Genomic DNA, 27078 nt, shown 5'->3' with positions numbered 1-27078 from the left:
AATTGGTGTCTGCCTATTCTTCTTTCTTGAATGCAGGAGAGGGGAAGACATCTGCTAGGAGTTAATTATTCTCTTTTGTTTCTCCCTCCTTTCCCAGCAGTGTCACTGGCAACCATTCTTGCAGTGTTGGAGACAGCACAAAGTACAACGACACAGACAAGTGCTGGGGGCCAATTCGAAGGATTGATGCCTACAGGCTGTATCTGGTGAGCTTCTGGAATTGGGGTGACCACTGTTGCTATTTAAACTCTGCTTCTAGTGCATAGGGAATTTTTTTTTTCTTGTAGAAATAATGTAGTTCGAGTGAACAACAGAATATGAAACTTTTGGTTCAGTCTGACTTTTTTGACCAAATACCCCCTCCCTATTCTTGGTGACATGGCTGTGTTTGAACTAGTTGGCCATCAGGATGATCCTTATGGTTTTGAGTTTCAATTCTGTCCATCTTGGTGTGTAGTTTTATATTGCTTAAGCAGGTGAGATATTTTTGCCAAAGGCTGGGTTTTTCTTCACTGTTTTTTTTTTTTCAGTGGCTGGCTAATTAATACTTGCTTGGAGGTAATTGTTGTCAAGATACTGAAGTATATTAAACTCACTTGAGTGCTTTAGAATATAAAATACCCAGAGTTGGAAGGGACTCACAAGGATCATTGAGTCTAGTCTTTATGTGAATAAAATTGTTAATGCTGCAGGAGAATTTGCTACTTGAAAGATGATGGAAACAACCAGCTTAGACAACATCCAATGCTATACACTGCCTTAGTAGTAGCTTTGTCAAGTTCAGGATTGTCTATTGCATCCAGTGCTGTGCTGGGGCTCTGCTCTGAACCCAGGGTTTTTCCCAGAGGATGATGAACATGGCTTCTTTAGAGCCTGGGGAGTGCTGAGCGCTCGTATTTGGAGACAGATGTTGGTAGGGCAAAATGGGAGGAGGAAAGGATGCTAGTGCTCCATAGTGTGGCTTCTGTTAAGGGTCTCAGTGAGAATTTAAAGTAAAAGGAATGAGAGTGGCTACAAGTGTACAGAGAAATCCAGAGGTAATTTTGGAGTTAGTACATTTTGGACATGCAGTGGATCACATCCAGTGTCACAGCAAAAGTAAGAGCTGGGCCTCAAAAATATTAGTGAATGTCAAAGTCTAGTTAATTATTTACGAGAAATATTATTGCTTTATTGAATCTGTCTTGGTCTGTTTCTTTAAAACTTCAAGAAGATTGAAGATTTCCTTCCTGAATTTCAATAACTCTCCCTGACCCAGCAGAAGGAGCTAGTCAGAAAAGGCAGACATGCATTCATTACTGCCCGTGTCTCTCAGATATTATGTCTATAATTCATGAAGATAATTGTTGTTAGGACTTGCAAAATTAAAAAAATTAAGACTGTGTAAGCATTAGACTTGAAGTCTGTGTACATAACTCTCAGAGGAGCTTTTCCCTCTGCTTGTCTTGTGGATTTGGAGAATAAATATCTGCAAAGTCTTTGCTAGTCGTTAATCCTTCCCTGCTCTGTAACTGGGATGAGGCTTCAGTGTTGTTCTCTACGCCCTCTTAGGTGGAGGGTGAGATTATTTGTGGGAGAACAGACCAGTCTGTAGTGGGTTACTGGTTACAGTTCTCACAATCACTATTTTCAGGATACTTTTGGGTGTTAGCATTATCTCCAAGTTTTGCTTTTCTGTTAAAAGTCTCTAATGCCTCTTACTGGGTGAGGATGGGAGTAAACTGGAACTTGTTCTGCCTCCAGCTCTTCTGGTCCCACCCTCTGCTTGACCTGTGTGATATCATGCTCCAGAAAAGAGAGGATGGTGACCTCTTCAGAGAGGGATAAGAGATGTTATATCATTTGTGAAACAGTCACACCACAGTACTGACCCTGGTTTTGAGTTTGGGGTGCCTGCAAAGTGGCTATGCTGGCGAATATATTTCACCTGCTGTCCTGGTTAGTATTTTCCCCACTGTCCTGTTTGTAGTGTGGACAACTAGTGACCAGTTGAGCCCTTAAAATTTCTGAGAGAAATATGGGGATGGGACAGCAGGGCAAGGAAGTCACTTGACTTCAAGCAAAAAAAATGAGTAGTAAACCATTGTAATCATCTCTACACATTTTGTGCGAGCTTCTTGTGTATAGAAGTAGAATTTTGAACATGCCAGAAAAGCTGAAATCTATCTGTCTGAAGGGGAAGTGTAACATGAAAGGGGAGAGATGCATCAAGAACACAGCTTCTCTTGGTCCCAGGGGATCATACCCATAGAGAACTATTCTCTTTTCTTAACTTTCTATTTTGAATTCTTGCCTGATGGAATGATTCGGGTTCCACATTTCAGTGGACAAACAAGGTCTCTTTTTGCAAACAAGTTCCCCTGTGGCAAGGGGACAGATGGACACTGTGATCCCAAAAGAAAGCAGCTGAGTTTTGGATCAGCCCTTTTGTCCTAGATGCCTGCCTCTAGTTTTCCTACCTTATCTTGGTACTGTACTTAGGTTTAAGTGACTTTTAGGAGGAAGATGTGTGGCTGTAACTGAAATATCTTGCCTGTTCCAGTGAAGCAGTTCTCTGGAAGTAGTGTTATATTTCATACTCTGTGCATGACCCTACAGAAAACCTGTTTTGGAGGAGAATAATCTATTTGAGGTTTTCTGGACAAATGGTGCCAATGGGAGCTGCTTTGTGCCAAGTCCCACCAGTCTGCCAAAGACCCGTGCTGCCTTCCTCCTGTCAACTTTTTCTCTCCCAGCACTGTGTCTTCTTTTTGACAAAAACCATTTCAAACATTGACTCTTCAAGCTGGGGATGGAGAGAGGAATAATGGCTGATGTAAAAATCCTTTTTCACGCCTTACTGTCTAAAAAGGCTTCTGGAAGCTGTCTCTGCTCTGATTACTGTGAATGGAAGCTGAAAACTATGTACATAATGAGAATATTTAGACAGATTAAATTCTTCTCTTGAGACTTGCTTGTCTGTGCAGCATCTTTATTGCTGCTCCAAGATTTCACACCTAAGTGTGTCTGCAGAGTCTTCAGAGGCCGCTAGGCCCCTATTAACCTTTGTCTGAACAAATGGTTGTCTCGCTTCTTGTTTATAAATTGCTTTGGAAAATAAAAACTTGCAAAACAAATAAGTGACTGCAAGTGCAGGAACTATGTAAATAGACTTTTGCTTCTGTCCCATCACCTGCTGCTAAAACTTGCCTCCTTTTTGGGACCATAAAAGACTCAGGAGGTTTGAAGGGTGAGCCTTGCTGTGCTGTCCCACTCCTGTGAGGGCAGCACCCTGCAGGACAAATTTTCCTCCAAGAAAGATGTGTGTTGGGCAGCCCAGCGACCTTGTTTAAGGCAGGCAGTGATCACAGTTAAAGCAGATCGATGACTTTCTATCTTTGCTTCAGACCCGTTACCACCCTGCCACGTCCTCAACAGCTGGAGTGACTGACTCCCAAGTCCCTTGGCTGTCTCTGGCAATGCTGAGGACAGGCTCACATTCTCTCAGTGCTGAATTCACACTTCAGTGCAGCTGCTTTATCATGCTCTCTGTAGGTTCCACTGGGCTGTGCTGGGGAGGTCGTGGGGAAGGGGCAGCAGATTGAAGTTTCAGATCTTTCATTGTAACACTTCCTTGTCTTTCTGTTGAAGTCATGTGTGAATGTGATACGATAGTCCCTGTTTCTAGAAAGCAGGTACTGAGATAAATAAGAGATTAAATCCTGGGGATCACGAGCCATTCGGAGTTTCTGATCCAAACTGTGTTCATGACCTGGCAAACAATGCTTCTGTTCTGCACCAAGGCAGCTGTTGAGGCTGAAGCCTCTACGCTGTTCTCAGCCCTCCTCTTCTGGCAGTCTGGGACATGGTGTCTTCCCATGATGGAAAGGAAATGGCTTAAATTCTCAAGGGGAGCCGTGTGCTTTTCAGAAGAGGCACTGGCACAGGTACTCCTGGTAGCCTGGCTCCAGTAGCGCGTCAGAGCCACCAGGTGCATCTGTTCTGTCTGAGTCTCTGATGGTTTTTTTAGCTGATTGGGAAAGGGACGTGGCATCCGGCATCCGCTTGCGCCGGTTCACAGATGCTGCAGTATCGCAGGCAGCCCAGCGGGTGCAGGCCAGGCGAGGATGGGAGCGCAGATGGTTTAATGGAGATTATCCCAGTTGGAAACGTGCTTGTGCAGTGAATAAAATGAGCGGGCTCACAGGCGCTCACTGTCCCTCTTCAGGAGGGGACAATGTCACCCTGGCCCGACACTCTGATCGGTGAGCAGAGCGGGGCCGGGCTGCAGCTGCAGGAGGCTGAGCAGGGGAGTGAGGGGGTGGTCTGAGGACACACGTGCTGTTGTACCATTGCTCATACCGGCAGAACTTAACTGGCAAATGCAAAGGCTGAACTGCTAAGTGCTGATGTGGATCCCGTCAGCCTTGGTGCTGTGCTTCCCAGCCCGCTCCGGCTGCAGGCCGGAGTGCTGGGCTTTGTGTGCCTGCTCTATGTGCTCTGCTTCCCTCCACGGCATTTCTCCTCCCTGGCTCTGCCTGTGCCGTGCTCTGGCAGATTTTTGTTGTCAAAATAGATCTTTCCAAATGCATTTAGCTGCACTGGGGCAGTTTTATCAGCTTGTTTGGTACACTATGCTCTTGTGGCCTCTCCGTCCATTGTTGGCTTCTGTTGGTTTCTCTTTTTTTTTGGTTGTTTTATATTTTGCCTCCCAGCAGTGATATGAGAGGAGCCCTCATGGCAGTACTTGAACATCCATGCTTGAGCTAAGCTGTCTGTTTCCAACTGGGAGCTGGAGCAACAGAGCTGGAGCAGTGCTGCAAGCAGAGTGCTTCTTCCAAGGGCACTTGGGCTTTCTCCACTGTTCCCTTTGCAGCAAGTGCTTTTCCTCTGCCCTGCCTTCCTCAGCTGTGCCCTGCAGCAACATTCGGTAATAAATGGGTCACAGCTGTCTCCTGGATATTTATTCTTACAGGTCTCAATGTCTAGAGACCTTAAGAACCTGTGGTGGGGAAGAAAGCTGCCTCAGTGGCAGGAGCTGGACCAGGGAGGGCTGATTTCACAGCACATCAATCTAAAAGGTTTGGTGTGCTTGTCCTGGGCTCCCAGAGTGAGCCAGTAAAAAGGAAGGAAAGCTGGTGGAAGTTTATCCTGATGGTGTGAAGTCATCATCTTGTTTAAATAAATTGCTTAAACTGTAGCATTGTTGTGTTCTAGGTTACTTCAGCTTGCAGTAAGGATGCAGCAGGACTGGGGCACTAATAACTTGTCACCCTGCATATCCTATAAGTTATTCATGGTAAGACTTTCTTGACAAAAATATTGCATTATATTCCTTACCACAAATACTTTGATGTGGTTCACTATGATACTGATATATAAATAGAAATAAATGTACAAAAAAGGCAGCTGCTACTTCTATGCATAAAGGCAGTTCTGAAAGCCTTCAGAATAAGAAAAAAGCTTTTCAAGAGTCCAGAATATCGTGCCATTTCTGTGTATACAGGCCACCTGAGTTTTGAAGCATTGCTGTGACACGAGATGAATTTGTACTGCATTAAGTGTCAATATCAGTAGGCCAAATTGTTATAGGTGCCCCTGAAATACAGCTTTGCTTGGCTAAAAGCCCTGACTCAGAGGCTGACTGGAGTCTTCTCGTGCTTCTCGTGTACTCAGCCTCCAAAAAGTAAGGTCAGTTAAGTTTTTGCTTTGGTCTGAAGTGGTTGAAGAGGGATAGGAGCCAAGTTCTGCTGAAATAAATGGTGTCTGGATGTGGGATGTGTAGGCAAGTTTCAACTCTTTTTATTGTGCAGCTAATAGGTTGAAATTGGCACACAGCCTTGTTAATATGGCATAAATCCTGCCTCCTTCATCCTGGTCTGTTCTTCTGTGGTCTTATCAATAAATCCTTTCAGTTGCTTGCTCATCATATGCCTGTGACAGATAAACTGTCTCTACTGGAGGTTGCCACACTCCTTGTGTTTCCTAATGCAAAGGGATCTTCAGATAATAACTGGCCTTGTAAAAAAGAGGTTCCTTCTGAGCTGTCAGGAGGAGAGGCAGATGAGTGTGGTGTTGTGGAAGTGAAATATAAACTTGTTGTTCCAGTGACCTAAGAGCTGGAGTTCATCTTCTGATGGGTGATTTTTCTTGCTTCCTTGGAACTGATGGCATTTTGAGTAAAAGAAATACCAGCCACAAGGCAAACACTGGTGAGAGAATCAGCCTTTGGGACCAGACTGAAGCAACTGCAAGACCACACTTTGAAGCAACTAACATTAATGGATTAGCTTGTCTCTTTACACTGGAAAATCAATAGTGCAGGGGACTGGAATGTGTTTTCTGTACAGAGCTGTCTGTTCACTTCACTATGAGAAGTGGGTTTTTCCTAAGTGGAGCTTGGGTTGTGCTTGTCGCTTGTATGCTGAGCTTTTCCAAAGGACCAATTGTGTCCCTCTGGAACTTCCAGCAGGCTGGCAAGGGCTGTCTGGAAGGGAAGGGTGCTGTGGTGCTGCTTGAATGCATGGCCAGGTGTGCTGCAGGTGCTACCAGGCCTTCAGAGAAGCAAGGTGCAAGAGATGCAGAGATCGAATGGGCAGAGGCCATCAGTGAGCTCAGACACTCTCGGCTTCCCCAAGGAAGAATATCCTGTACACTTTGGTGCTTGGTTTGACTTAGGTGGTGTTGGATGGTGGTCATGAACCTTGGAAACAAACCAGCTAAACAAACTGGGTGAAGCAGTGGCTTTACATAGATCTTTGTTTGCTTTTCTGCACATTCTGCAGTTGGGAGCTCGCCAGAGGTGATGTTGGGCTCAAACCACAGCCCTGCTGCACAGCACAGCCACCTTGCCAAGGCTGAGAGGCTGTGCTGCTGCTTTCCCTGAATAAAGCTGTCCTTTGGAGTCAGCTCACTTGGGCAGCAAGGCACCAAAGCTGACACTGTTCTCTCCTGATACTGGAGACCAATCTCTCCTGAATAGGGCAGGTGTCAAAACTAATATATGTGATCACCCACTCCCTATAGGGAGTGGCAAAGGTTTAAAAAGGGCCTTTGAAAATTCCTTTCTTGGACTAGGCTGTTCCAGCAAAGCCACAAATCTTATGTTTTCAGAACATTGGAAGAAAATAAGTAATAAATAGATTTCTCCTGTGCGGTGTTACTTTTTGCAGTGATTGTGACAGCATCCTAGGAACCAGAGCTGGAGAAGATCTGTTAAGTCAGCTAAACAATCCTCTGGGAAATGCAATATAAGCCTTTTTCTTAACAGCATATTTTCCAGTATTCTGTTTGGTGCTTTAGCACCAGCTTTGTTTTTAAACAGAGGTCTGACCTTGCTGCCTGCCTGATTCACATAATTGTTTTCATCTAGTAAGACAGCAGTCTTGATCTCTCATCCCCTGAAATTACCATTAATTCTTTAATATACAGGCAGAAAGTATCAGGACTGCAGAACTGTGCAGTTCTGCTGCTATGAACACTATCAGAAGCTGTAGAGGAAAGCTCTGGACAGATCCATATATCTTTTTATTCCTAAATAAGTCTGCAACTTAATGCCATCCTAAATTGCACCGCATGTCTGAGTGAGATCACTGACGCTCTTGTCCAAAAATGTGGATTTTTGGACTACATCAGCAAATCCCACACGTAGCTCATGCTTCTGTAAGCAGGACTATAAATACAAATAATGCAGCTGGGATTTATCTTGTAAGTTGAAGTCGTTATAATGCTCTGGGGCAGAGCTGTTCTCCCAAGCCTGTTGCACCTGCTTGGTGTGCAGTGTGCAGGGAGGAAGGCTGGAAGTGAACAGACACCTACTAGCCCCGGGCAACAAGGCTTTATCTCTTCCTTTGTGCTAAGTAGTTTTAAAGTGAGAGACTTTCCTTCCCTTCAGGCAACTCCTGCAGGACACAGTGGAAAGGATGATGCTGCCCCTGACGCTACATCCTCCAGGCAGCTGGAGAGTCCTGAGAAACTCAGCTTAGAAGTTTGTAGGGGAGAAAAGCAAAGAGGACAAATAAAGAGGCTTAGTAGTGTTGGTGTTGTGGCAGACAAGGTCTTAGTGGCCGTCAGGAACATTCATCCTTGCTGAACCCAAGTACCTCCTAACCCTGGCAGCTTGTAGCTTGATATGTTTGCAGGGCCCTCTGTGCATCCGTGTCATGCTGGTCCACATCTCCCTTGCTTTGTGCTGTCTAACCCAGGGGCTTTTGTAGTCAATATAAATATTGTTGTAGTTGCCAATGCCCTGACAGGAGAGGCTACAAATATGCAGGAATTTGGGGTTGTATTTGTGTATAAAGATGATGCCCTCACACTTTCTTGGAGGAAACTCATTAATCTCTCATACCACGGTAATGAATTGAGGAGGCAGAGAACAACTCCTCAAGGTCACTCAGTGTTAGGAAGCAGGAAAGCTCCACTTTCATATGCTATGGGAGATCAGAGCAAGCTAGTGGTGGGGGGTACAGCCAAATTTGGCTCTGCACCTCCTCTGCCGTCCTTCAAAGTATCACAACCCAAGCATTCAGCTCTCCTGCATCTATCCACTTTGCTGCTTCCCTCCTGCTTGTTCAGATGCAATTAGGAGATGCAGAATAAGGGGGAGCCAGGGGTCAAGGAGGCGGTAAAGTGATTACAAGATGCTGCAAACGGCTGTGCCATAAATACTCCAATGATGAAAAATTAGATGCCAGTCACCTCGGGGTTATTGCTGGCCCCTATCTCTCTCTTGTTGTGAAAAATGATAATGAAAGTGTATTTACCCCAGAGAGTGTAAGCTTGCCGCTGGCTGTGATCCTGCACACCCCAGGTATGCCAGGAACAGAATCCTTGCACCTAATGACTTTCCGAGAACACTTTGTGCCTGAATTCCTTCAAATTAAATGGAGAAAGAACTGGTATTTCAGGGTATTCCTTCCAAAGTGGAAAGTTCCTGGTGCTCATAGATTGACCAGCTTCAGAAACAGGCTGTGGCCCTGTGTAAGGATAGGGAGAGGAAAGGAGAGCAGCACCCTCAAGTGCTGCCTTGCTGTCCACGTGCTGCTTCTGCCTTGGCCTCCCAGAGCTGCATGTGGAGGCTGCCCAGTTCACAGCTGGTTTTTGGTGTGTTGGATGACCAGCAAGATCAGAGCTTAAGGAGCTGGGATGACTACATCTTTTTACTGGGTGGGCAGTTAGAATCAAATGCTGGTGCTGGGCTAGAGCCTTTGAAAATCTATAGATAGTAATCAGATCCACTGAAGTTGGTATCCTTGGGGATACAAGCACTTCTTTTCATCCCTTGCAGAAGGGCTTCCATTTCGGAAAAGTCCTAAGGATCACTGTGGCACAGGAACTGTGGGAGGCAGCATCCAGCTTAAAGGGTACTGTGGGTGAAAGGCATCTTTGCTTCACTGGCAAAAACCAGCCTGGCAGCATCCAAGGTCTTAATTCCTGGAGGATACCTCCTCCCTGCCTGAAGGAACTGGGGAAGAAGGTGAGGGCTCCTCGGTGCCAGGAATATGCCTGATGTGAGTTATGATTACAGAGCTCTGCCAGGTGTCCCGAGAGCAGCACGTTAATTACTGGAGCTGCTGTGGCAGCTGTACCCAAAGCATAACTGCCCTTGTTTCTTCAGCTATAAATATTCCTTGTGGATTGTCTGGTGGCTGTGGCCTCCCTCCATTGTGACTTCCTGACTCTGCCGGGGATCTGGAGGTTAAAATCCCTCTTGCCTCTCAACTTCTTTGAGCAGTCCTTGTTCTGTGGCTGGTTTATCTATTTTCAACCAGCTTTGAGCTTCATAACAGCTTGTCTGCTGATAACTTACTGCCTATCAGCATGGCCCCTGCTGCAGCCCTGCCTCTAGCCTTGAGAGGCTGTGGATTTTCAGCTTTTTTTTTTTTTTTCTTAGCTCTCTAAAAAGCTCCTTCCTGAACAATCAGACTCTTTCCATGTATTTATATTTGTACTGTCTGCTGCAAGGGGTAGAGCTTTACCAAGGGAAAGCTTGGATCGCCGCCCTTGCTGATTGGCCATCTGGCTCTGTAGCTTGAGATATGAGCTCATGTAGGACAGAAATATGGCCTTGTCACTCTCGTGAAGGGGACGAGACATGGCAGAGGGGACACCACACTCAAGATATTTTTCCCTTAAGATGTTTTAGCTGAAAAGCTCTGGGGCCCTGGCAGGAGTAACTGGAGCCCACCTTGGGGTGGGACTGCAGTAGCCACAACTTGAAGTGGGTTCAGAGGAGCTTGCAGAGGCTGGAGGTGTATGCTTGGGGGAAATGCAGGTAGGTCTGAAATGCCATGAAGCTGTTTTCTTTAGGAGTTCCAGACAAGAGTGGGGAAAGCACCATGCATTTAACATTTCTCTCCAAAGTTAGCCCTAAAAATTCCCTAAGGATGTGAACAGAACACCAGTTCCTAAGGAATTACTAAAGGTGATAGGTCTGGTTCAGCCTTCCAACCAGGAATAAAACCTCTGACCTGTGCCCATGCCAATAAATGCAGTTTTGCTTTTTGGACTTCTTTTTTCCTACATGTGACACATTCCAGTGGAAAGCACCTGAGGTGGGAACAGAGTATTCCAGTTCCCTGACATCTTGTTTGCTCTCTGTACTTGCGTAGTCTGGTTTTGTTGGATTGTTTCATCTGTCCCTTCTACTGCTCATCTGAGTTGTGAAATAGCTCTGAGCTTGGGGATGTCTTGCAGAAGCAGAGTGAGTGTCACAGTTGCCACTTCTGACAGCATGTAAGAAATGTCTGCTTTTTCCTGCCGTGCTCAAGGAGACTTTCCTTGCATCTGAGCACTGAATCAAGCAAAGCTTCCTTTGGGAAGTGCTCGTCGAGTCAAGCCTGTGTCTTATTGGTGTCAGGCTTTGCTGTGGGAATGTTGTGTACCCACAGTCCACTATCAAGCACTCAACCCTTGGCTTCCCTGCAAAAGTGTCAAAGTCTACCAAGGAGAGTGATCCATTTTATTAAACCAGTGGCTTTTTTATGAGATCTTATCTTACCCCTCTTTAGACTAGGGTTATTTGCTGTGCTGTCTTGCAGGGCAGCAGTACCATTGCTCAACAGCTGTGAAATCTAAACATCAGTATCTGCAGAGAGGGAGCTTGATACCATCCTAAAGTGAAGTTTGTCTGGGATGTTGTCACTTCTGTCAAAGGGAAGCTAGAACTCTAAGGAATGATATGGTTTGAGGTGTGTTGTGTGTTTGAATGAGGGTGTAAAAAGCAGGGAGGAGGAAAGGAAAAGGTAGGCTGGCTGGGGAGATGGATATCTGAGGAGTGAGCACTACAACACCTCTTTTCCATCTTTGCATTAAAACTGAGGAATCATTGCTCTGTTATTTGAAACTTAGTAACTTCTCATTGGTATGATAGCCCTGTGCTGCACAAATTATTTTGTTCAAAAACTCTTGCACTTTTTGCACTGCTTCTGGCACATTTGCTGCATTTAACAAACATGGTCTCACTTTGCTCAGGTACATACCCTGCTTCCATGCCATCTTTCTTAAAGTTTCAAGGCTCTGAATCAATAAGAAGCAATAGCTACTCTTTTTAATTCACTACTTGGCAAGCACCAAAACCAGATGCAATTCTTACAGATGAGTTTGTGTAGCATGAAAACAAGCAAGTTCTGATGACAGTTATGAATGAGGCTGGCTTTCAGCTGGTCCTCTTGCAAATCTATGCAGGCACTAGCCATAATGCTGTAACTACTGTATCTAATACATGAATCAGCCACGTTTTGGATGCTAATTGTGCTTCCTGAGCTGTATTGGTTGCTGCTGTAAAAGCCACATGCTGAGCAGCAGATGAAAGCTATTGAAGTGAACTGGTTCAGAGTGATAGATGGACCCTTCAGGTCAATAAAGAACCCATTTGGTCAAACAGCCCTCTGACTGGCTTAAAGCATGTTTGTATGGTCTGAAAGACTCCTGGCATTAGCTAGCCATCACTTAGTGGTTGTGAGCTGTCTTGGTGGTCCTCTTGGCTGCAACTAAGCTGATAAAAACCAACCAGATGTCCTATTAACACTTGATCTTACTCTTGCTTTTAGAAGATAATCCAATAACCAAGGTTATGTAACCAAGTTTTAACATAAGAGCTTTAATAAAATATACTTTTAGAAATATATAAATATATATAAAAATATATTTTAGGCAATGGTAAGCCCTAGTTAGTTCCCCCGTGGCAAGAAGACTCGAGTTGACCAGCCTGCTTTTTCATTTTGAAATACTGAGAGCTGACAGGTGCAGAGGCTGGGGAAGTGGTATCAGCTGAGTTGCCAGCTCAGGGAAGATCCCAAACCTTGGTGCCTGTGTTACTGTGGCTTGGCTTGGTGGGAGGAATGGATTTGAAGACCCTCCCAGGGGTTGAGCAAGCTGGTGTGCTGCTTGTGCTCCTACTAGCCTGCAGGGAAGAGTGTAATTCAGGGTGACAAGCTGCTGTTCTTTCTTCTACCCTCTGGTAGAAGAGGGTAGAGGAGAGAAACCCTACTGGTTTCTCTTTTTTTTTTTTTTTTTTTTTTTTTTTTTTTTTTTTTTCTGACTGGGAATGTCAGTAAAAGCAACAAAAACAGTCTCTTTTAGTCCTTAGTGTGCTGGATTTTCATGCTGGTTTTTAGCATGAGAAAGGAAGAAAAAAAATAAAGAATTTTGCAATATTCCACATACCCTCCACTATGAGCCTGGTGATTTACCTGGCCTTTCCCATTTAATGGAGGAGCTTGGAAGGAAATGAGGGCATCATTCCTAATAGCCAGCCCTGTGCAAAAGGACTGTAATGGTTTCTTTCTACCATCCTGTGAATTTAGACAGCGTTTAATAGATTCAGTTCTCCTCCTTATCTGAAGGAAACATTCCTTTACCTTGTTTCAATTTAGTAATGAATCAGCCCCCAATGCCTGCTTGTTTCTAATAAACTACTTCACTAGCAGAAAAATCTTAATCAGACTTTGCCAATTCTGCCTTGGGTGGGTTTATTTGCTGAATCTTAGGAAGAGAATGATAAACTCCTAGAAGATACCTGAGCTGACTCAAGAGGTGAACTGGAAACTTTGGGAGGGTTTTCTCATGTGCCAGGGCTCTGCATGTTTGACTTCTGACAGGGCTGACTGGTACAGTTTTCTATGTAGCTTTTAGATTGTTTGAATTACATGTGTAATGAAGTACTTTGTGAATTATTTCCCTCTGGGAGAGACTGGAGCTTGGAAAACATCAGATAGAAAGTTTAGGTGTATGTCTGAGGTGCTTATTTGGGCTTACTTTTTCCATAGGGAGAAGTTATGAATCTAATTAACTTAATGAGTTGGAAGACAATTGAGGTGTCTAGCACAGCGAGGTAGAGGAAGTAGACACCCTCCTGCTAAGCACTGTGGTCTTTTCTCATCCTTTTGGGGATGTGGTTTTAAATAGAGTTCCTGGCCTTGAGACTCTTGGTGGTTGATGGTGAGATTAGCTCTAATCCAGGGACTGAGTCCTTGTCCTTATGTTCTGGTTGTTGGTGAGAAACTGGCCCCTTTTTCCTGCCCTGTGCTCAATCCTGTTGAGCTGCACGCAGTTTCACTTCAAAATGATGTTGGTCTGAATCTTTAATGTTCAGTTCTGCTTAGGTTTTCTGCTTCCAAACAGTCCATTGTGTTCTGTAGCTTTCCTTCCTAACAGTAGTTGGCACAAATTCCTGCAAAGCAAGGCAACCTCATCTCATTGCACGCCTTAGTATTGTTTGTATTGATCCATGGATATTCATCTTGGATCACTAATGGGTGTCAAGTGAAGAAGGTAATAAATTTCTATTGCACTAGAATTAATCTCTCACTTGGCTCTTTTGGACCAGGATCTTGTTAAGAACAGAAGACACTGATCATCCTAAAGGATGGGGGGGACATTCAACCATTCAAGCACAACTTGTATCTCTTCCCCATGAGTTAAGCAGTAATGGCCAGACAGGAGGAGAGTTTAAAACCTTGCTGAATGGATTTGGTTATTTAAGGTGCTCTGCAAAAAGTGAAGAACACCCAGGTTCTTTCAGTGCCTGAGGATACTTTTCAGCAGCTGAGCCCCAAATCCACCTTGACATGTCTCCTTTCCTCAGTTAGTGAGACAAATCTGGGTTTCAGACCCAGCTGCTTTGGTGCTTGGTGATTTTGTGTCAGTCCTTGCTATGGTTTGAGGGACTGTTTTGCCAATTGGTTCTGGAGCATTCTCATTTGCAGCAGACACCTGTTCCTTAATTATAATATCCTTAGTCCATCTCTCTGTGTTCAGCGCTTTCTGACGCAGGAGCTATAAACTGATTTGAGGGGAGGCTGTGTAGAGCAGTGTTGGGAGAGATTGGTCCCAAACTCAAAAATACTTGTCAATAAGACAGTTGGTGTCAACTTTTGTTTGCTTTGGGCCCTGCCCTACATCACTTTTTAGTCAAAGGTTTCTTTAGTCTCTTGGGGTTTGTGCATTGCTCTAAGATGGAGTGGCAGTCCCTAGTGGGCAGATGTCATGGTTTAACATAATTTGGTTTTTTATTTAAAGAGAAAAGAGTGGAGTTAAGGTCTCAATTAGAATAAAGGAACAAGAGGGAGAAGAGTAAAAAAAGATTTGTAACTGACTGGTTTGCTTCTATGTTAAAACCTCAAGTCCCATAACTGTTAAACCTGATTTGGCTCTTAGTTTTGCCAGTTATGCCTGTGGCATTGTATTCTGTGTGATTTCAGCATTTCATCCAACAGCCATCAATTGCTTCACAAATCTGAATTCTGTGCATGCTTCCTATCCTTTTTTTTTTTTTTAATCTGAGCAGTAAAAGCAAGACTTGGTGTAAGCAATAGTCTCAGATCAGAATATATCCCCACCCAGCAACATGTTAAACCGAGGGTTCTCTCCCCTGCTCCCCTTCTGGGTTTACTTCCGTCACCTGAGAATACTTGTGATGTGAAGCATTTCCAATTTGCCTTGCAGATATTCTGAAACTGTCTCAAAAAAGGTTTCTCGGGGTTGTGCTAGTCTTAAAATAGCTTGGATTCTTTTCTGTCCTGACTCTGTTGGGGTTGACAGAGACCTTGAGGCTTGGCAGACCTGCCCCTCTGAGTCCCAGTTCTTCACTTTTGGTGACACCTTTTCTTGAACTGCTTTAAGAAGTCATGGAAAAGAGCAATGTGTAAATATTAATGTTGAATATTTGTCTTTAAAAATCTCTTTGGGATGCTCTACAAACCTATGCTGTGTGTGCTGTGGCTTTCTAAGTACTGCCTGCTTACAGCATTTGGGTCTGTTAGTGTATTGCTAGCTGGTGCCATCCCATGGAGGACAGGCAGGGCTCTCTTCTCTTAACACCCATTTTGTCTCCCTCTTATAAGTAGCTTCTCTCAATCTCAATGTTCAGACTGCAGCCAGGGTCTGTTTCTTCTTGCAGTGAAGATTTTTCTCTTCTCTCTGGGGTAGGTAAGGCTTGAGTGCTGCTCTGAGCAGAGGTGACGGTGCTGCACAGGACATGTCACCTCTGGGCATGGGCTGATAGCGTGATTGCCTTGTGTGCTCTAGGAGGTGCTAGAAGAAACTCTCATGGGAAGCTGTATAGTCCACATTCCTAGGATGGGTCTTTGTTGGATGTATTTTGCAGCCCAGCTGGAAGAGATGCAACAGACTGGTGCTGCAGTTGTACCCCAATTTAATTTTCCCTATCCCTGAAAGTCTTCAAGGCCAAATTGGACAGGGCTTTGAGCAACCTGGTCTAGAGGAAGGTTTCTCCCCATGGCAGGGGGTTGGAACAAGATCGTCTTCAAGGTCCCTTCCAACCCAAACCATTCTGTGATTCTATGAAACACTGGTCTCTTAATAGATGTCCAAGAAGGCAGTGAGGAAGTTCTTCATGGAAGAACCTTTACTTTCCACACTGAATTAAGTTCTCTGAGTATCTCTTTGATTACTTTCCCCCTCATTTTGCACAGGTTTTTGGCTTCCGAGAGCTGACTGTTACACTGTAGCTTCCCACTATCTGTTTTTATGTGTATAAAAAACCCTCTGTGTTTTACACAGGTGACGTAAAGCATGGGGGGAAAAAAGCTCCAGGCAGACTTGGCTCCATTGCTGTTGAGCCTGGGCTACCCTGAAGCCACCCCATCAATGTTAATAGAAGTAGACTGGTGAGGGCTATTGCTATTCATACCTAAACTGAGCATGTACTTGGGCAAAGAGGCCACAGTTTAATATTCAATGTTCTGTAAGGCTGCACTGAGAGCTTTTACTGAAATGTGTCAGTAAAGGGTAGCAGTGATAGCAAATGGCTGAGAGCCAAGAGGATCCTGAGCTCTACTTGTGCCCAAGGCATGTTCTCTGATACCCAACAGCTTACTTGACTGCCCGTGTCTCAGCCAACTTAGCTGTAAAATTAAGAACAAAGAAAGCTTCATGACAAACAGACGTGTCTGGAGGTGAACTTTCAATGCAAACTTTGCTCTTCTGATAAATTCATCTTGCTGGCAGAATTTCTGGGTTTTAATCTAATGTGTGATTTTGTTGTCCTTCCAGGCAGCGTTCACGCTCCTCCTGGGTCCTTTCACCTTCTTCAATGTGCAGAAGACAAAGTATCTTCAAATCATGACGTCCCTCATGAGATGGATAGGTGAGTCTTGGCAGTGGCTCGGCCATCTCTTTACCATTGATGGAACCCGAGTCACGCAACTGACACTTCTCTTTGGCAAGATCTCTTCTTGTTTGGAAGCAAGTGCTTGTCAAAACAACCTCTTTGAGGACAATTGTGCAGTCCTAATAAATCTTTGAGGAGAAAGGTTTTAGTCTAGGATTAAATTTCTGATTAAAACAAATTGCTCTCCCTCAGACATGGCTGGTAAATGAGGTTTTAGTCTGGTTTGTATGAGGGGTGGAAAAGGTTTGGCGGAGTCTCCTGTCTGGGTGCTGGCTGTGATACCCACCAGTTGGAAGTTTCTTATTCTCACACATATGCACAACAGACTTTAGACAATCTTTGTTTTGATCTAAGAAAAAAAAAGGCATTTCTTTCAGACTTTCCACCCTTAGTTTTATCATCTGCTTGCATGTATTTTCCTCAGTCTTCCTTTATAGTAAGATGTGCTGCATTGGAAACCCCCAAACCAATGTGTGCTGTCCTTGGGAAGTCCTGCTCCCATGAATTCTTTCCAAAATATTGCCAAGAACTTTTGGGAAGACAGATCATTCCCTTAAGGGAAGTAAGACATCACTCCTGGGTTTTTTTCAATGCCTTTGTCATTCAAAGATGCAGCTGCCTCATGTCTGGCTTGTGTGTGTTCATGCTGTTAAAGGCTGAGAGGTCTGTGTGGGTTGTGGAGGTTTATGTTCAGGTTTGTCTATTTTTGTGTCACCTAGACAGAGTGACTGATACTCAGGGCTAATAAAGAGCATTTCTGCAGGTTAACGATCAGCATTTCTGCAGGTTAACAGTCTCCTGGTGTATAAATCCAGACCATTCAGACACAGAATTAGCTCTGTTTATACCTATCACTGGAATAAGAAGAAAAGCTGCTTCTCTAACTATTTCCCATTACACACATATTGTTGGCCAGACTGCAGTTGGGTATTGTACTTTCTCTGTGAATTCTTCCTGTTTGGAGGTGGCTGGCAGTCCCTGCAGAGGAATAGAGATCCTCTGTTCTAGAGGATTCCTAAGATGGGGTTAAGCAGTTGACACCCAGGAAAGTTAAGCTGGGTTTTAAGCTCTCAAGTCTAAGATGTCGAACAGTTTGAGTTAATGAATCCTGACTTTGGATGGTGTGAAAATCCTGAATGCCAGTTTTTCTCCTTTGTTGTCTGAGCACATGAAAGGTTTGAAAGCCCCCCCTTCTTCAGAGAAAGAGGTTATCTCATTAAGGGGTACTAAAGGAAATGAGGAAGTTTTGCATGGGGATTTTTTGTTGGTTTTTTTTCTTTATAAGAGTGATCTCTGTTCAGCTGACTGGCCTGATTCCAATCACCCTGCCTCCTCTTTCCTGGTAAAGACATCAGTCAGACCTCATCCTGTCTCTGTGACAATCTGATGCCTGCCTCATCTGCCATTGGTTTCCCTTTAGCCAGCTCCTTCCAGTACGAGAATTGCTAAACCTTGGCATGGTGGCAAAACTGTTCCTCTCTTTCATGGCTTGATGGAGACGGATAAAGGCAGTGTTTGGAGAAGTGTAGGGGAAATTCATGCTTTGGCCTGATTGATTCCTGCATCAGCACGCTGGGGAACAGCTGCCCCAGATAATGATAGTTAATGACCCTGACAGCACCTCAGTGGCTACTTAGAAGAACGGATTCCGTATGTGTACAATGAGGGATAGATTTATTGGGAAAGACAATTTGTCAAAAAGCCATGTGATGCAGGGAACAGAGAAAAAGCTCTTGCTGCAAATCCTGGGGTAAGGATCAATCCCATACTGCTGAGATTTGTAAAACTGGCTTCTCCCATGTCCTCTCATCACTGCTGTCCCCTCCTCCAAAAGCAGGGCTGTGAGTTAAACACAGGTTGGAGTTTAGAGAGCTTAGGTCCTAAAGAATGGTCGTGGGTAGTGTTTTGTGGACTTCTGGACTTTTCCTGCCTGCATGCCAGTGGCCAGATGTGAACTCTTTGTCCTGATATAAACTGTGCCTTTCCTTCACCTTCCTTGGGTTGATTTTAGCCATGTGGTGCTAGGGGTAGTTCTGCAAAGCACTCTGAGCAGCAGAGCAACACTGCAGCTTCCCACCTGTCTGTTTATTGTGTTGGGGAAAAAACCTTCCCATGTGGACAGTGGCTTATTCAGCTTACCTGTGCTCATTGGCTTGGTGTGGATGGGAATCTGACCCATGCTTTGCATCATGATTTGAAAAAAAATCAAGCCTCTCTGAGCTGGGAGGTCAGTACAGACTTTGCAATGTGCCTCCCACAGGACCCACCACACACCCTTCTCCCCAGCCCAGTGGAAAATCCCTGGCTTTCTGAGCAGAAGAGGCTGATGTAAAGCAGCACTGCCCCAGGTGTACTGGTGATTTAGATGATAGCAGCTGAGAGGATGGTTCTTGGCAGCAGAGAGAGCTAGCTGTGTGTGAAGGTCATTTCTGCTGGTGTTTGTAACAGTGTCAGCCTTGCCTTTGAATGTTGCTTCCCCTCTTTCTCCTGATCTGAGTGATAATCAAATGTTACCAGCCTCTTCCAGAGCCTTGTGCTCAACACGAACAGCACATTGACTATCAAAGCCTACAGCAGTCTTATTCCACACCTCACAGATTAAAAAAAAATATCATTCTCTCTCTGAAAAATAGGCTTAAACACTGGGATCTGAGCTGGAAATTAAAAATGGACCAGTTCAAAGAATGTTAAGATGTTCCAGGGATCAGCCCTTTATCTGGTATTCTCCCAGGATAAGGGATTAAGCCAGGGCAGGCACCTCTGAAGCCTCTAAAAGCAGAAAGTTGAAGGAGGAGCTTGCAAGCCCAAGTGTTGTGCTAGAGAGCCCGGACAGATGGGCTCTCCCTGACTGGGCCTGTTGATCATGGACAGCTCATCTGGAAGGAAGGCTGGCATGGCAAAGCACTTCCCTGCCAGGACTGATAGGAGCACAGAGGGTGGATCTGTGTCTCCAGGTGGAGTGGGGCTGGTGGCAGAGAGGGCTTCCAGAGGAATCGAGCTGTTGCCAGTCTTCTGAAGAGTAGCAGCTTACACACTTGGCTGCAGAACTGATTGTCACTTGGCATTGGTGAGTGCCAAAGGCTAAATTCAGTGCAGCAGTTGGTGCTTGCACTGCTGGCCTGACCCTTGCTTAGAGATCTCTGTTCTCCAGGAGCTGGCAGATGAGTAAGTCTTTGCCTACCCAAGTTCTCATCCCTTTCCCAATGCAGAAGCTCTTCAGACTGCTTTGTCAGCCTTTTGCAGGTACCTAAGCTGCCTTGGGAGATGGAACAGAGGCACCTTAAGGGGTGCAACAAGGAGCCTGCCTGCTGTGCTTCCCTGGAGAAAGGGCCAGTCATGAAATATCATTTGGTTTTAACCCTGACAATGGTGCCTACAGTGAAGCCTTGTTTTGATTTGTGGTTAGAACCTTGTTGGCTCACCCAGCTCTGGAGCCACGTGAGTACAAATTGTTCCTATGGGGTGAGGAGGGTCCTTCCCCAAAATATAATTCCTGCCTTTCTTTCAGCTCTCTTCCACCTCAGCCTCAGGAAAGTGTAGAGCTGTTATTAGGCCAATTCCTTTACCAGTTTTGGAGCCTGTTTCCAGGTCCCTTTCAGAGTTATTGGAGCAGGGCTTCCTGCAGAAGGCTAAACCAACTAAGCCATCAATAAATTTAGAGCTGTTGGTATTTCCAATTCTGCTGTTTGGACTTCAGACACTTATTTCCTGGAGGGTTTCAATCTATGGTGGCAATGGATTGCTCTCTAAAGAAATTTGCTTCTCTAGCTGTTTTTTTTCCCTCTCATTTCTTCAATCCTGATCAAGTGGGTGCTTTTAGGTGTAAGCTGCTGAAGGGCACAACCCATCAAGAGAGACTGAGCCAGGCAAGTCCCATTCACCTCTCACAGCAGAGGGGATGCAGCTCACTGGGGCACAGCCCTACCTCTTTATTATTGGATAATATTGGATAATAACTGTCTAGCAGCATCATGGGATAGGATATGGATTAGGAAAGATAACAAAAGGACAGAGCTTGGTGGAGCTGAGCAGCAAACATTGGGCTATTGTGTATTAAGCAGCTAACCCGATTAATTGTAGCCTGTTGCAGCCCGAGATGTCCAGCTCTATAGGTGAGGACTGCTGGCTCTAAAGACATTGGTAGTGTGATTATTGCTGCTGTTATTAAATTGTCTCTGCCAAATGTTCCCAGACAGCTCCCACGTGGGGCCTGTGCTCTGTGTGCTGCTCATGATGCTGTATTGTAGTTATTAGAAAGTATTGTATTTTAATGAAGTGATAGTTCATAGAGTAATAAGCTTCTGGGTTTGGTTGAACAGGCTCAGTTCTCTCTCCCTGTTGGATCACACCACATCTATTCAAGTGAATGCAGCCCTTGAGACAGAGCCTTTGCAACCCTGCCCAAACAATGATCTCACAATTACATGTTCATGAATAAAATCTCTACCCCAGCTCTTTCCCCCGGCCAATAAGATAGAGGGAAAGCAAACAAGAATTTCTGGGAAGTCTGTGTTAAACCCTTCTTTTCTCCATCCCATCCCCTTCCAGGATACATGGTAGAAGGCTTCTGGGGCAGAAACTACAAAAGGGCTGTTCAGAGCATGCTGGTGGGGCTGACTTTCTGTATCTGGTGGTTTCTCTGCTAGTTCTGCTCTTTCTGCCAGAGCTCTGCTGTTTACAGCATTGCTCTGCAGAGAACTGGTCTCAGACCATCTCACCTTGCAAGCAGTCTCAGGTAACTGTCACTGCCATCCTTAACAGCAGAACTATCTGTGCTGGAGTTGACTCGCTGCAGAAACCTGGAGACAGTGTGCTACATCCCTTCAAGTACTGAGACTGAGAATTACAGAGGAGGCTGATTTAGGAGGGGGTGACAGTTATCTGAAGTCCTGCATTTCCAGTCTCCTGCTGAGAAATTAGTCTGCCAGTGCCCACAGTCCTCAAGGTGGGTGGCCTCTTTTCACATCAGAAATTGAGCTTTCTGCAAATAGCTTAAGGGAGAGATCATTGTGATCTCTGCCCCTCTCCTTTCACACTGCAGGGCATACAGGAGGATGAGGGAATTGGACTGTAAATCAGGACACTGTTGCATGTTCATTCTGACACGCTGCTTCAGCAAAGTTACTTCATGTTCTTATATCCCTTTTGGAGCAGATGAAGCTGCTGCTGGAGCCCAGGATAAATAATTCACTAAGAGAAGTGAATATATTTATGAAGAGTTAGTTAAAATGCTGTGCTTCTGTCATGCCTGCTTTTGGAATTGTTGGCTGAGGAGCTCATTTCAGTGCTGTTTGTGGAAGGCAACGGGGTGAAGCAGTGCCTGTGTGAGAGAAAGAGCCATGTGAGCTTCAGACACAGATGGAGAGTGATTTGCCGTTCTGGACGGGACCACTGAGATCCTGCCTGAGGAGTTGATGCTCCTGAAAAGAGCACTTTGTTCAGGCAGCAACAGACGCTGATGGGCCTGAGAGCTGAAGAAGGGGAGCTGGACATGTGAGGGCATATTCAACCCTGCAGAAGGGTCTGGATGACTGTGCCCAAGCAGATTTTCAGAGTAGGGCTGTGGCATGAAAAGCTGCTTTCTATTCAGAGTGGACGTTGGTGGAACAAGATGATAAAAAACTTTGCTGTGTAGGGCCCAAGGCAGGATGGGCAAGATGTAGCTAAGTCTTCAGAACATCTGGATGTTATGGGACATGGGTGCTCTGCAGCCAGTGCTTTCCATAACATGCACAGCCGTAGTTCAGGCTCATAGTGACACCAAAGTGTGTATTATTCCCTTCTCTCAGAAGAGTAAATTATGACACGGACAGAGAAGTGACTCTGAGAGCTAATAGGCCAAGCCAGCAGCAGAGCTGAGAGCAGAGTCCTGGTTGCAGAGGTTTTATGGTTCTTCTGCCAAAGGTGACCGGCAGAGAGAGGACCATAAACTATGCGGGTAATTTTCCCCCAGAACAAACAAGCCGTGCTGGCTGCTCTTTCCTTCCCTTATGTTGAGAAAAAGCATCTGTGATAAACGTCTGAGTGCAAGGCCATTTTTCTCCTGTGAACTGTTGCTGGTGTGCAGATGTCTGTGGGACCAGCTGATGTGGGCTGAGATGGGGCAGCTGCGCTGGTTTCATGGCAGGCATTGTTACCACAGTTGGGAAAGCTACTTGTAAATCTTGGTTATGGTATTGCAAGCCTGATGAAGAAAACCAGGAAAATGATGCCCTTAGAGCAGAGAAGTTCCACTGAACTGCTTTTGGTTGCCGAAAAGTCCTGGTAGTACTTTTTAAATGGAATTTCCCTTTGTGAAGTAAAGGGGCTCCACTTGGTCCAAGGCAGTAGTGTCTGAGTTTGCTGCAGCAGAAGCAAGCCAGGCCTGGAGGAGTGCAGGTGCCTGAGAAGCTTTTTCTTGCCTTCTTGTTAAGCTGTGTCACACTTCTGTGTGTAAGCAGCAGTCCCTTGCCATGTGGACCCTCCCTCAGGCTTTGGGGCAGGGAGGGTAACACTGTCCAGACAAGTCCCTGCTCTCCATTAGAGGAAGGAGCCACAGTTATGTTCCACAACTTTTTGCTCATACCTTTTTTCTGGGAAGTAATTTCCCTCCTCTTTTCTTTCTGACGCTTCTCTCCGGAGAATTGCTGTCTTCTATGAACATATCCATCTTGCTTCCCCACAGTCTCTGTACTCATAAATCCTTCATCTTCCTAGAGATGGTGTTTTAGGCTCTGTCATTGTCAAATCCGATCCTTAACTACTCCAGCTCCCACATCTAATGGAGCAAACCTGGTTTTCATGTTACCTCTTTACTGTCAATTCATATAGAAACCCCCTCTGAAGGATGGAGAAGTTAATCAGTTGCTGCTCTGGAATTTGTGGAAAACTGGAGGTCATGAACAAGTGGCAGGATATAGCTTCTGCAAGAGAAACTGGCTAAATGAGCTTTAAATTTAAAAATCAATGTCTTAATTTCAGATACTTTGTTCTGCCAGCATGTTGGACTCCAGCTGTGCTTTAATACTTCAAATGCCACAGGATCCAGAATGCCTGGTGGTTCCAGAGTTGTTGTGGGCTCTTCAGCTTTCCCACTTCACTGCTGGAAGCTAGATGTCTCTGAGAAGGGGCACTGCCATCCTAGAAAGACATCAGCAGGGAAGTAGACAGCACAAGTGTCAGGTGGGGATGCAGAAGGTAGGACTGTCTTGACGTGTTCCTCGCCCATTCAGCGTGTACAGAGCAGATGCTCCTGGTTTTGTGCCCTTTTAAGAAAAAACTGCCTAATGTTCAACTGAATGAGATCTGTTCCTCTGTTTAAGAGTGGCCTGCTGTGTTTTGACTTGGTACAGGATTGAGGTGGGGAGAAATCTTCCCCTTTCCAAAGAGACTGGGTTTAGGAAGCTCCTGAAAATGTCTTCTTCCTGGCATCCATCAGGCTGCCTAATGTATGAAAAGGGAAGCAAGCGGCATGTGTTGGGATAGGGTGATCCATTATAATTATTTCCTGGCATATTGATTCTCTGCCTGGACAGGAAAGCTCTGTCACACCGTCAGCAGTGGTGACGGATGGCCCTGCCACAAACGTGTCATGGCACCAACTCAGACAAATGGCTGGGGGTAGGGGAGCAGCCAGGCATGGGATGGCTGCACACCACTGCCTCTCTGGTCTCTGTAAAGGGTGGCAGGCAGTTGTGGTGATGTTCTCTTCAGGTTTTCCTTGTAGAAGGAGGAATGGGAGTAGCTACAGGGCTGAAGAAGATGTGAACATCTCACAAGTACTGTGTCTTGCAGGGATGTAAGGGGGGTTAAGCCAGAAGCTCATTCTGAGCATCAGTTCTTGCAGGAACATACCATGACAGGGGGAAAAAATGTGTTTGAGTCTTGGACTTATTGTCTTTTCTGCAATAGCCTTTGTGCAGAGAGATGAAACTCGTGTACGAACACCATTTTTCATTTACAGAGATGTTTTCTCTGACTCTGTAAAATGATCCTTAAACTCAGAATGGCTAAATTATCTTCTCTGCAGCTCTGTTATGTTTCTATCAAAATGCACAAAAATGTATTTCTTAATATCTCCAGACTCACATATTTCCCAAACTGTACTACTTTGGACGTCTGCTCATCCATATTCATCCTTACTTCACCTGCAAGAACCAGAGCAGAACTGCCCTCTGAATCAACATCTCCTGAGTCAAGCAGGAGAGGAGCAGTAGCTGACTGCAAGGTCTGTTTTATCTGAGAACATTTGTTCCTCAAATAGTGAGGGGAGCAAAAAGAGTGCAGGAGAGGCAGTTGGATGGCTGGGATGAGATTCATCACAATTTTCCTTTATGGTGTAGCCCCTCTTTATTTTTTTCCTCAGGCTCACTTAGATCCTTCACTAAAAATGATGCTTGAACATCTAGAAGAGATGAGACAAAAAGTGGCCTCTGTGCCTTGCTGACTGCCAAGCCTGTGGTGTGGGGGCTTGGAGTGGGTTTAACACTGTGGAAAAATCAGGACAGGCAAAACTATTCATTGCTTTTTAAGCATTTATATAAAACAAGGCTTAAGGCAAATTTTTCATGTAACCATCTAACAATCCAAGGTGCCATCTCTGTCAACCTTACTTCGTGGCTCTGGGTGCTGTTGATTGTGGTCTGAAGGTGTTTCATACCTGGAACACATGGCTTGTATCCTCTCTTCTGTGTGGACAGGAATGCATCAAGGGTTTTTTTGTGAATCTGTGTCTTCACCAGGATTCTTGTGGTGAAGGAATGCTGTTGGACAGTTGATATGACAACAGTAGGTGACATTAAATAGTGTCATGTGAGTCTGCTTTCAGCCTGCTGTCCCAGGTAGGGGATGCGATTGGGAGTTTTGTGTGTGCCTGAGGATCTTGTGCTGCCTCTTTTCTGCTCAAAGATGCCTGTCCATCAGCCTGTCATCTTCTTTTCATTTTGACTTATCATCCAAACCATATCTAGGTTTCAGAGTTGGATTTTTTGGCTCGCCTCCTCTCAGGGACAGAGATAAATTTGACATGCAAGTGTTTTAGCTCTCCAGTTCCAGGAGCGAGAAACTCTTCTGCCTCAGGGACTGAGAGAGAACAACCATGGGGCAGGGCTTTTGTTATCCTTTCTGAGGCTGGAATTGTGCAGGGGAAGTTTCCAGTTTACTCAGCACCTTTCCTCTCAAGGGTCTTGCATCTGCGGAGCACCAGTGCTCAGGAAGGGGAAGCAGAGCTTGCCTTGTTGGAAGCAAAACTAGTTTGCATCTTAGTATTGGATCCTCACTCCTTGTAATTATAATAAATTTCTGAAATGCATATTTAATGAAAAACAAATATATTAAATTCTAGTTGCTTAAGCCAAAGACCATCCATCATTTAGGGAATCCACAAGAATTCTGCTCCTTCAGTGTTCCCTGCCAGAAAAGCACATGTCAGGGCAGAGGAAAGTCTGTGGGAGATGCTTCAAGGATGGGGTGCCTGCCTGAAAGTTCTCCTGACCTGGTCCTGTTGGCACTGGTGCAGAAAGTGGGACTTTGAGCCAATGGTGAGAGTGGGTTTGGGGGATGGAAATAGATTGCTCATTACTGTGTTGAGCAGAGCATGAGGAGATCCACTGCCTAGTGTACAGGGAAAGAGGTGTGAGACTTCTGAGTCATGTCTTAGCCCGGATACAGGACCAGTTCAGGACGGGGCTGCAGAGCCTGAGCACCTCTCCCAGGCAAGAAGGAAAGGAACAGTCTCAGCACATTTCCAGAGCTGCCCAGCCTGCTTTGTCTTATTACTCGGGGCATCTTTTCCTCTTCCTTGTAGCATGTGCAACCCCAGGGAGTGCAGCCATGTTGCATCACCTGGAACACAGCTCTGTCTGGGTCTCTTGCTGAACAGATATGGCTGGCAAGCATCTCCCCTCCGGGGAGCAGTGGGGGAGGTACAACATTTTACCCCTGTTCGCAGTGTCCCTCACTTGCTGGGCTTGAGTGAAGGCAAGGGGAATTGCACACCCCCAGAGCAATGAGCTGTTGCCTTCCATAGCTCTCTGTGACTGCCCTTGGGGGAGGAAATAGAGCCTAGCACTCCCCAGATGACCCGGCCTTGCGGTATCGTGGAGGAACGGATCTGCTGCTGTCAGCGCGGTGTTCGGGGAGGGCTGGTAGACGTGCCCTGTCACTGGGAAACAGTTGGAAGCGAGAGGTTTCCTGAGGCAGCACAGGGTGAAATGCAGCATGTGGCTTGGGAAGGGTTCAGCATGGAGCTGGTGTTTGCTGCAGGGGAACGTGAATTTCTGAGAGAAGGTTTTGAAGAGTGCTGGAGATGGATGGGAGGCAGTGTTCAGTGAGAATAATCTGATCTTTCTGGGCACAAGAGAGGCAGCATTCACTAACTTGGTCTGTAACTGTTTTCCCTAGTCCCACCCCTCCAGCTGCCTGTTGTGGGGAGCAGGACTGGGCACAAGCAAGCCCGTGATCTTGTCACTGGTGAGCCTGCCCAG

General features: G+C 45.5%; 1 protein-coding gene across 2 annotated transcripts in view; it reads left to right on the top strand.

Annotated features, from left to right (window-relative positions):
* The window catches only part of TMEM104 (transmembrane protein 104), a 43736-nt gene that overhangs the window by 11912 nt on the left and 4746 nt on the right, over nt 1-27078 (top strand). The window contains exons 8-9 of one of the 2 annotated variants that reach the window (XM_068209555.1): nt 98-206; nt 16498-16591. In XM_068209555.1, the coding sequence (XP_068065656.1) occupies nt 98-206; nt 16498-16591 (203 nt within the window). The remainder of the gene's footprint in view (nt 1-97; nt 207-16497; nt 16592-27078) is intronic. The other variant, XM_068209556.1, reaches the window with a different exon arrangement.

This window comes from Anomalospiza imberbis, chromosome 19 (genome assembly GCF_031753505.1).
Source record: "Anomalospiza imberbis isolate Cuckoo-Finch-1a 21T00152 chromosome 19, ASM3175350v1, whole genome shotgun sequence".
Lineage (NCBI taxonomy): Eukaryota > Metazoa > Chordata > Aves > Passeriformes > Viduidae > Anomalospiza > Anomalospiza imberbis.
This window is presented reverse-complemented; position numbering and strand designations above follow the sequence as displayed.